Source organism: Ipomoea nil, unplaced genomic scaffold (genome assembly GCF_001879475.1).
Source record: "Ipomoea nil cultivar Tokyo-kokei standard unplaced genomic scaffold, Asagao_1.1 scaffold1361, whole genome shotgun sequence".
Lineage (NCBI taxonomy): Eukaryota > Viridiplantae > Streptophyta > Magnoliopsida > Solanales > Convolvulaceae > Ipomoea > Ipomoea nil.
Window position 1 is genome coordinate 1290499 of NW_017617789.1, and position 11372 is coordinate 1301870.

General features: G+C 36.4%; 1 protein-coding gene across 1 annotated transcript; it reads left to right on the plus strand.

The window, feature by feature from the left end:
- Positions 1-1183: 1183 nt before the first annotated feature.
- Positions 1184-5088, plus strand: LOC109185907 (inactive leucine-rich repeat receptor-like serine/threonine-protein kinase At1g60630). The gene is made up of 2 exons (XM_019335886.1): positions 1184-3065; positions 4228-5088. Exons 1-2 carry the CDS (start codon positions 1721-1723, stop codon positions 4884-4886), a joined length of 2004 nt encoding a protein of 667 aa, XP_019191431.1. The 5' UTR covers positions 1184-1720; the 3' UTR covers positions 4887-5088.
- The last annotated feature ends 6284 nt before the right edge of the window (positions 5089-11372 follow it).

The following is an 11372-nucleotide window of genomic DNA, read 5'->3' on the forward strand; positions in this document are numbered from 1 at the left end:
TATTTTAGGTAATAGTTAATGATAGGTGGAGTGAGTTTAAAAAATTAAATTCATATCAAATTTGGATTAGGACATATTTTAGATACAAATTTGGCGTATAACCCTAAATTTAATCCGACTCAGTATTTTATTATTTCCTACAAGTCTATCATAATTATAACTCTAGTAGTGGGTATTTATATTCGGTGTGGTTGAAAGTCAGGAATCAAGATTGTCAAAAAGGCATTCGTTCACACCGAAGAGGTTTGAATTACTTAAATATATAATTTAAGGTTTGAAGCCATGTGTATATAACAACATTATTAGAGGAGACGTCAAGAGTTTGATTAAATTTCGACTGAACTAATTTGGTGAGAATACTCACTGATTTAGTATTTGAATCGACAATGACAATGTGAGAATTATGTCCAAATAGAGTAGATCCCTTGTACTCATCTATATTTGACCTTGTCTGATGAGCTATTGAGTCACTCAAATGTTCTGTCGGCCGGAGTGTCGGAGTCATTGAGACGACATAACTGTGATTCTCTTAAATGAAAAACCACAAGTTCGAAAATAGAAACACCAATAAAAAAATTGTCCCATAAGAATTTATCATAAACGTTAATTGGTTGACAAAATTTCGAGTTTATTGAGGACGGAAATTACGAGAGATTTGATTCCCCATGGCTGCTGGTCTCACCCACAATGCAATAAACAACACGCTAATATTGCACCAAAATATAATACAATACACTATACACATCACGATTCTCACCACTTATCCATAAATTAAAATATATACTCGTGAATATATATATATATATATTGGATGATGGATCCAAAGCTTTTCCGGTCTCCGACGAAGAATCCTCTCCCTGCCTTCCCCAAAAACAATTCCGTTTCATTCATTCAGCACCCCCTACCCCCTACCCCTACCCCCTACGCCTTCTTCTCTTCACGCCCACCCGTATCATTGTCCCGTCCAAAAACAACTGGAAAAGACGATAACAACAAGCTTTTAAATAACACCCACTAACAGTTTCACTGTTTCAAGTCATTGCATTTTTATGGGTCCTCGCACTCCCTCTGACGCCCCTTCACGTGCCATTTATGCCATGTGTCCCTCAAATCGAGCTCCCAACAAATAATTTGCGTGTCGTGTCGTGTATTGTGGGCTGAATCTCCCCAAAATTCAAAAGGAAAAAAAAATAGTATTACGTGTTCATAGTGGGTACTGGGTAGTGGTTGTCATTTTGGTGTTTTTGGTTGTTCTGGGTACTGGAGTGAGGGAGCTGATTAGTGATTGCCCACAAATTTATGTTAAAGTTGAGGGCTTTCACTCCCTTTAGCTCTGTTGTTTGAGGTTTGTGTTGTAATGGTCAAAGAGAAAGTGAAGGGGGAGATCCTGAGGGTTTGACAGTGACAGTGACAGTCAAGCTTGGGGCATTTCCGTTTTACATTACACTCTACACTGGATTTGGCCCCAATGGGGGTAGGAATGGGGGACAGAGCTCCATTTCCATCGTCATCGTTACCTGCTAGCCTCACGCCTATTCTTCTTAGATCTGGAGATTCGGTTCTTGATAATGATCTTCCCCTGATAAAGTTAAATTTTCTCTTGGATCTTTCGCGTTCTTTTGGATACAGTACTAGTACTGTACTGTACTGATTTCAGTTTGAAACGATTTGAGCTTTTTTCTTCTTTTTTCTCTCCGCATTTTTGTTGGTATTGCCCGAGATGGGTCGTTTCAGCTCATTGGGGTTGTTGTTTGTGAGTTTATTGGTGTTTCTTGATTTTCCGGCGGTGAGTTCCGGCGCCGGCGACGACGGCGACGCTCTTCTGGCGTTGAAATCTAGGATTGACCCGTCGGGAAAGCTGGTTGGTTGGTCGGAGAAGAACGTCGGGAGTTTTTGCCGGTGGGAAGGTGTGAAGGAGTGTATGAATGGGAGGGTTACTAAGCTGGTGGTTGAGCGGCTCAACCTGAGCGGCGCGCTGGATGAGCCGAGCCTGAGCCGGCTGGATCAGCTCCGAGTGTTGAGCTTCAAGGATAACTCCCTCTCCGGCGAAATCCCTAGCCTCGCCGCCCTCCCAAACCTCAAATCTCTCTTCCTCAACAACAACTTCTTCACCGGCGGATTTCCGGCGAATCTCTCGCTCCTCCACCGCCTCAAAGTCATCGTCCTCTCCGGGAACTCACTCTCCGGCGAAATCCCGCCCGAATTGCTCCGTTTGTCGCGCCTCTACGTGCTCTACTTACAAGACAATCAGTTCACCGGGGAAATCCCGCCGTTGAATCAGACGAGCCTGAGATTCTTCAACGTCTCCAACAACCAACTCTCCGGCAGAATCCCGACCACTCCGGCATTGGCTGGGTTTAACCAGTCGGCATTTTCCGGAAACCTAGAATTGTGCGGCGAGCAAATACACAAAGCCTGTCCAAATTCCGGCCCTTCTATCAGTCCATCCTACCCGATTATCCCTACAAATCATCGGAAGAGGAATCGGAATCGGAAACTGGTGCTAATAATCGTTCCAATTATCGGCGGAATTCTGCTATTATGTCTAGCCGCGGCCATTCTGATAATCTGTCTGAGAAGACGAGGGAGGAAGATCGGGGAAGTGAAGAGCAAAGCGGCGGCGGAGGGCGGAGGAGGAGGAGAAGAGGGGAGCGGCGGCGGTGACGGCGGCGGCGGTAATAATGGCGGAAAGCAAGGGTCATTTTCGTGGGACCAGGGAGGAGGGGGAGAAGGAGGACTAGGGGCATTGGTGTTCTGCGGACCAGGGGATCAGCAAATGAATTACACCTTGGAGGACCTGTTGAAGGCCTCAGCTGAAACCCTAGGGAGGGGCACAATGGGAAGCACATACAAGGCGGTCATGGAATCCGGCTACATTGTCACCGTGAAGCGCCTCCGAGAGTCGAGGTACCCCCGGCTCGAGGAGTTCAGGCGCCACGTCGAGATTCTTGGAAGGCTTAGACACCCGAATTTGGTCCCCCTCCGGGCGTATTTCCAAGCTAAGGAGGAGCGTTTGGTCGTGTACGATTATTTCCCCAATGGCAGCCTCTTCTCCCTCATCCATGGTACTAAACTACTAATCCTAATCTTTATCCTTTTCGCCATTTACATGTTCATAGTTTCGAACTTTCGATCTTGATATCTGCTGATCCATGAACTGTGTGATCCCTATCGTGTTATGTGCATTGTTTTGGATTTCTCGTTAGATTTACTCTGTTTGTTGGTTTGTTCATTTGGTGAAATGTCCTTATCTTGGTTCTGTGATCACAGTTTCTTTGTTGGAGCTGGCTAGAAATCCAAATGAAAGTAGCGCGATTGGACCACCTTAGACAACATGTTTTCTTAAAAAGGAAAAAAGAACAACTTTGCATATTCTAATCTTAGTTTTATAGAAAAGGAATAACTTTGGAAATGTCTAATCACAGGAACTCAAAACACCTAAAATGGCACTACATTCTCTTAATTTGTAACACAGACATCACTTATCGTTCTGCTACATTCGGGAAATTTGAGTAGATTCTGTTGATCGCATACTTCTATGAGTATTGTGATCAATGGCTGCCAGAAGCCCAGAATATCCCTATTCAATGCCACTTGCATACTAAAGTTTGCGTAATTGTGCTTTCTAGCACATTCACTTTAGATGTTCTCTTGGATTTGGTTTCTCGTTTTGCCAAAGATCATAGAATTATGAACTCCCATTCGATATTTCTTCAGCTGAACTTCATAATCTTCTTGACGTGAAATGAGAATTATACACTCCTTTCCTTCATTATTTCTGGGACCAAAAAGTCAAAAACTAATCTTAGAAATTCATTATTTCTGGGCTGATACTAACCTTATTATTTCTGGGCTTCTCTTTCTGAACTTTCATTATTTCTGGGAACTTCAAAAACTAACCTATTGCTCTCTCTACATTTATGCTTCTGCATGATAGAACATTAGAATCTAGCTAAGGTCTTTGGAAGCCACTTAAGTGAAATAAGCAATTATTTTGTGCAATAAATACAAACGCGAATCTAAATGTTGGCTATTAGTCTATTACAGATTAATCATGTATAAGTATCAATTTGGGAAAAGCGAATATGTTTCTTGCTCGTTTATCTGCATATCTTATTTTTCCTGCTCTTCTTGGGGGATGAAACTCGTAAGATAATAATAAACGTTATGTTATAAAACGCAATTCATGGTTGTTCTGAGAAACGAGTATTTTTTATAACTCTGCAGGATCAAGAGCTTCCAGTGGTTCAAAGCCTCTTCACTGGACATCCTGCTTGAAGATTGCCGAAGATGTGGCTACAGGACTGCTTTATATCCACCAAAATCCCGGCCTCACTCACGGGAACCTAAAATCGTCGAATGTGCTCTTGGGCTCCGACTTCGAGTCCTGCCTCACAGACTATGGCCTCACGCCGTTCAGGAACCCAGACGCCCTCGAGGAATCCAGCGCCTCTTCCCTCTTCTACCGAGCTCCAGAATGTCGCGACATCCGCAGGCCTCTAACGCAGCAGGCGGACGTCTACAGCTTCGGCGTCCTCCTCCTGGAACTCCTCACCGGGAAAACCCCGTTCCAAGACCTCGTCCAAGAACACGGATCGGATATCCCGAGATGGGTTCGGTCCGTCAGGGAAGAAGAAACCGAGTCCGGCGACGAACCCGCATCTAGCAACGAGGCGTCCGAGGAGAAGCTCGGCGCCCTCCTTAACATCGCGATGGCGTGCGTGTCGCTCACGCCCGAGAACCGGCCGACGATGAGGGACGTGTTGAAGATGGTGAGAGATGCGAGAGCGGAAGCTCAGGGGTCTTCTAATAGCAGTGATCATTCTCCAGGAAGATGGTCAGACACTGTTCAGAGCTTGCCCAGGGATGAGAATTTGAGCATATGATGAGTGTATGTAAGTTCCCAGAAGCTCAAAATTCATGCATTTTTATTCTTTTTTCTTTCTTTCTTTTCCCCTTAAGGTTATGAAATTGTTATTCTATTAGGCATTATTGTAGAGTTTGCTTCTTGAGGAGTTGTAGATCCAATTGTTGTAAAGACTTAATGAACTTTTTTCCTTTCTCATTTACCTACCTACTTTCTTGTCAGTAGGGAAGTTTACTGTCATAGTTTAAATAATTTTTGTGAAAAATGTAAACTGAATGTGGATTAATTCAAAAACTGCATAATACAATCCGGGGGATTAGCCTCTCAAGTGAGCCGTATAGACTGAGAGACAGCGGCCTTAGGACCTGTTTGGTAAAATAATTAGTTTATAAGTCAATTTAGACTTATTTGATCACTATTAGTTGTTTGACTTGGTTTAAAAATTAATATAAGTGTTTGATTAATTAGCTTTTTGTATTCTAAAATGTTAAAATTTATAAAGCTACTTAAAGTAATTTTTTTAATTAGCTTTTTGAGAAAAAAATTATACCAAACAACTATCAGCTAACAGCTAATTTATCAAATACCTTTCTACAATCAGTTAATATTATCAACTAGTTATATCCTTTCAGAGCGTGGATTTACTGGGTTCGCTAAATGTGGGATAAAATGATGGAAAGAATTTTGAAAAGATTTAAATAGAGAAAGACACTAATCTAAAATGGGGGGAGTATAAAAGAGGTATTGTCTTCGTTTCGGTATGACATCTATGATGTTGTGGCAATTAGACTCTAAGCAAATTCAGTCGTAGTTCAGATTCTTTAATAGTTAAATAATTAATACAAAATTTTAAAGTCAATAATAAACTTAAATAAATCAAAACAATATTGATACAGTTTTAAAATTCAATTCAAAATGATAAATTTTAATTAATTTATATTAATATTAGTGGGTCAATTTGTCACTTGACATGCTTTTAAGTCCTAGCCCTGCCCATCCTCATTAGGTGATCGAGCAGACTGACTTGACGAGTTAAAATCATATTGACAGCATTCTGTAATGGCAATTATATCATGAATTTGGGGTTGAGCCTTTGGAAAAATTATATCATGAATTTGGGTTTATTTTGTATCTTTGAACTTAATTCAAAATAACTTTCAAATTATGTGTCGTTGATGTATTCTGTATATACAATTAACATTTCATGTATTTGTAAACAAATTGAAGACTCATATATAACATGGTAACTACAGATACATAATATGTTGTTTAACATATTATGTGTCTCCAGTTAACCATTTATGTGTTTGTAGTTATTATGTTATGTGTCTTCAATTTATTGATTTTATTCAAAAACACATAAACAGTTAACTACATATACAAAATATATGAATTGTAAATAGTTAATTTTTGGACCAAAGTGCACGATGCAATATGAATTCTAATCTATGGTATAACAATTATTAGGTTTAGTAATGGGACGGACCGACTTGACAGGCTAAAACAATGTTGACAACTTAGTTAGTCACAGAGTAATATCCATCCTCCAGGTTGCATTCACTAAAACCTTGTTTGAGCATCCATAATAGTCAAGATATTTTGTGATTTTGAGAAGTTTTTGTAAGTGTTATTAGGAAAGAGAATATGGAAGGAGAGAGAGAAAAGAAAAAATAAATAAAGCAAAACTGATTAAAAATAATAATATAATAATAACTGTCTGGTGCGACTGTCGGCGTGTGCAGTGCACGCGCCCACTGGGCGCAATGGTGACAGCCACACAATTGAAATAATTTTGTTGTGGGTCCCGCATATATGAAATAACTCCACACCTTGTAGATGAGCTCCGACCTTCTCTCTTACACTTCTCTCCTTTATGTTGACACTCACTTTCTTAAAAAGTATGTATAAACTTTACATTATCCTCTTATGTAGATGCTCTTATTACTTGTTACTGATCTTAGTGAGCCAAAGGGACCGGTAGAAATGATTAAGTAATCTTAAAGAGTTAATTCCAGCAATGGTTCTCCGACTATATTGATTTTCCAAAATTAGTCCTTGACTTTTAATTTGGACACTTTAGGTCCCTTGACTTTCAATTTCTTTCCAATTGAGGTCCTTTTGTCAGAATACGGTTAATTGAATTTTAAATGAAGGGGTAAACTCATCATTTCACCTGCCTATGTATTATTCTTAGTATTTCTCCATTGTATACGCAATATATATGAAGATAATCTTAGTCGAAACCCTAAAATGTTCCTCGTCGTTCCCCATTTGCTGACTACTCGTGTGTGCGTTCCTCTATTATTGAGATGTTTACAAGGCATAACAGCGAAATACGAAGGGAGAAATACGAAGAATAATACATAGGCAGGTGAAAGGACGAGTTTACCCCTTCATTTAAAGTCTAATGAACCGTATTTTAACGAAAGGACCTCAATTGGAAAGAAATTGAAAGTCAAGGGACCTAAAATGTCCAAATTAAAAGTCAATGACTAATTTTGAAAAATCACTATAGTCGGAGGACCATTGCTGGAATTAACTCTAATCTTAAATATAGTGGCGACAATTATTGGGTGTTCTTGGAAGTGATTAAGTAATTCTTGTATCAAATATCTTCCTTTAATTGATTCACTTTCATTCAAATCACTCGTTTTCATACAAGTTAAACTTTATAGAATGAACAAATAATATACAATTAATAATTGTTGAAATATGCTATAAGATTACAATTTTAAAATGTACAAATTATAATTTATAATCTTATTTTTTTTTTATTAATTTAATAAGTTAAGAAGGGGACAAAGTACCTGCTAGGTCCCTGTACTGTAGCGTTTTGTTCAATTTAGTTCATGTACCTTTATTTTGTTTAATTTAAAGACAATACTTAACACTGTTAATTTTTTCTGTTAAGTTTGTCCATGTGACATTCAAATTGCCATGTCAGATTGTGTGATGTGGCATAAAATACTATAATTCCGACAAAAATAATGTAAGGATTTGAACTTGGAACCTCTTATTTAAAAGAATGGCTCACCAGTCACCACTGCCAAACTACACACTACATTTGCTTTATGTTAGTTAAAATTATAGGGATAAAGTGCAAATAAGCCACTGAACTATTTTGGAAACATCAATTAAGCCATCGAACTCAAATAACCCCCAAATAAGTCATTGAACCCTGAAAAAAAGAACAATCAACATTTTTAACAGGTTAACTCTAGGTTTTTGCTGACTGGATTGTCAAATGTTTATTTTATTTATGTTTTTTTTTCATTATAATCCACCACATACTAATATATTTTAAAGTAATTATAATCAAAATAGTTTTGTCTTTTCTAGATCTAATTTATTTATTTATTAATTATTTTTTAAGCAAAAGATCCAGTGAAAAAATAATAATAAATAAATCAATCAAATCTCGACAAGACAAAACTATTTTGATTATAATTACTTTAAAATATAATACTATCCAAGTGGATGATATATTAATATTAATAATAATAAGAAGAAACGTAAATAAAAACAATCCAGTCAGCAAAAATCTGGAGATAACCTGTTAAAAATGTTAATTGTTCTTTTCTCCTGGTCCAATGGCTTATTTGCTCTTTTTTCCCAGGTTCAATGGCTTATTTGAGGGTTATTTGAGTTCGATGGCTTAATTGATGTTTCCCAAATAGTTCAGTGGCTTATTTGTACTTTACCCCAAAATTATATAATAATAGTTATTCTTCTTAAGTACTAAAGTATAAAAAAGGAAAAAATTGATGCGTATTGCTTGACAGCTTAGTGGTGGAGAACTTGGTGCCTACGTGCAGACGATTTACTATTATTACAAATTTTAATGTAATAAGATTAATGTGTAGCTTGGTGGTGTGGTCCTCATCTTTTAAACAAGAGGTTGTAGGTTTGAGTCTTACTCCATTTTTGTGCGAAAATCATATTCTTTTATGCCACATCAAAAAATATGACATGGCAATGCCACATCACACAATCTGACATGGCAATTTAGATGCCACGTGGACAAAATTAACGGTGTTAAGTATTGTCCTTAATTGTTCTAAATCTTAAAGTACAAGGACTAAATGTAACAAAATAAAAGTACATGGGCTAAATTGAACAAAACGCTACAGTACAAGGACTTAACATGTACTTTGTCCGTAAGAAGGTTATTCTTGCTCATACTCTGACAAGGGCTATTGATTCACATGCTAGTGCGTATTGTTGGATTTCTTCTGTTCCTTTGTGTATTCAACACTTATTTCCTATAATATGATTTGGTGTTTTTCTTTAAAAAAAAAAAAAAAAAAAAAAAAAAAAAAAACTGTGCACATTCTCTCGTGTGCTAGTCCAAAACGACTTACTATCGAACTAGGCTCATGTGAGTAGACCTGGCAATTCGTGTATACGGGTCGTTAACGGGTCAACACGATAATGACACGAACACGATAAGGCTAAACACGAATACGACACGATAAGGTTGACGGGTTCAAATTTGTAACACGTACACGAACACGATTTGTTAGCGGGTTAAACGGGTTAACACGATAGATACGTTTTGTTAATAGATTTCGGATCGTGTCGACACGATATGACACGAAACACGTTTAAACTCACTAAACCTATTAATATATTAAAAAAACTAAAATTTAAAGTTAAGTTATATATAAAAGAAATAAAACCTACAATTCAATCCATCAAACTACAAACTAAAAACAATATTCAATTTATAACATTCATAAAATAATAAAATAACATCCAAAAATCATAATTAAAGAAGTCCATGCTAGTTTTAGAATAAAATTGAACACAATAAAAACTCAAACTTCATATTGTTGAACATCAATAATTGGTGTATGTTCATGATATCTTTTTTAATCTCATTCATGACAATGGTTCTTAGCGGGTTCTGAACAGGTTTGTGTAAACGGGTTCGTGTTTACGGGTTAACACGATAATATTAACGGGTTAAACGAGTTCTTAATAGGTTTAACAGGTTGACCCGTTAAGACATGAAACATAACGGGTCCTTAACAGGTCAACCCGTTAACGACCCGGGACATGTTAAGGCTAAACACTAACCCGTTATTTTCGTGTCCGGTTTCGTGTCGTGTTAACGGGTCGTGTCCATAATTGCCAGGTCTACATGTGAGCCTATGTAACTAACATACCTTGATTTACAGAAAAACTACTACTCGAGGTATTCTGTGAATAAAGCTTACCTTGTGATCTTAAATGTCAAATGATTATAAGAATGTAAATCAGGACTAGGTTATCCATAGTTGATCCGTTCAAATAAAAAAAAAAATCAATAGACATTTTTTATAAATAGTCAAATTTAAAATATTGTATGAAGTAATTATCAAATTAACTACTTGGTTTTAGTTGCGCAGGCGACTGGCAAACTTAACATCACGTCATTTCTGAGTGAATCAGAATGAATAACATTATTGGTGTTTTGTAGGTGTGTATGAACCTCCAATAAGGCAATAATTTTGGTCATCCCCTTTGCAACCCATTTTTAAGATAAGCTAAATTTATATGAGCATACTAATATTAATTGAAAAGATGTGATATTTGCCACTATCATTTAATTTGTTTAAATATATGGAAATAATTAATAATAATACTCATATATAGTAAAAAATTAATTAAAATTTTTTTTTTCATTAATCTGATTGTGTATATATTCAAACAATAATTCGATTTCACTTTATTACTAAACTACAAATTAATGTTATTGAAATTTATTGTGATTATTACTAAATATTTGATTAAAATTTTAATTTTGATTATGATTTTTGAAAGAACCATTGCTAAATTACTAAATCTATATGAGCATACTAATATTAATTGAAAAGATGTGATATTTGCCACTCTTATTTTTTTGGTGTAAACCACACATTGTGGTCCGGGTCTTTCTCTCCACTCAGTTCGTTCGGAGAGACACAAAAGCTGGCCCAAAGGAAATCGGGTTATCCCAAAATTCTCCCCCATAAAGAGAACTCATTTACCACTTGAGCTACCCTGTTGGGTTATGATATTTGCCACTCTCATTTAATTTGTTTAAATCTATGGAAAATAAATACTAACAATACTCATATTTTAAAAAAATTATTTTTACAATTTTGTTTCTTATTGTGTATAATCAAACAATAATTCGATTTCACTTTAGTACTAAACTACAAATTATTGTTATTAAAAGTTATTGTGATTACTAAATATTTGAATCAATTTTTAATTTTGATTATGATTTTTTTAAAGAAAAATTAAATTGCTAAATCAAGTTTAACCTAACAAACAATAACTATCATTGCTGATAGGAAAAATAACATTATGGCCTATTTGGTAAAATAGTTAGCCTATCAGTCCATTTTGACTTAGTTATGAGTGTTTGATTAATTAGTGTTTTGTAACAATTTATTGTTCCAAAATGCTAAAATTCAAAAAGTTGTTCAAAGTAACTTTTTTGGATTAGCTTTTTGAGAAAGTCATTTTGCATGTAATC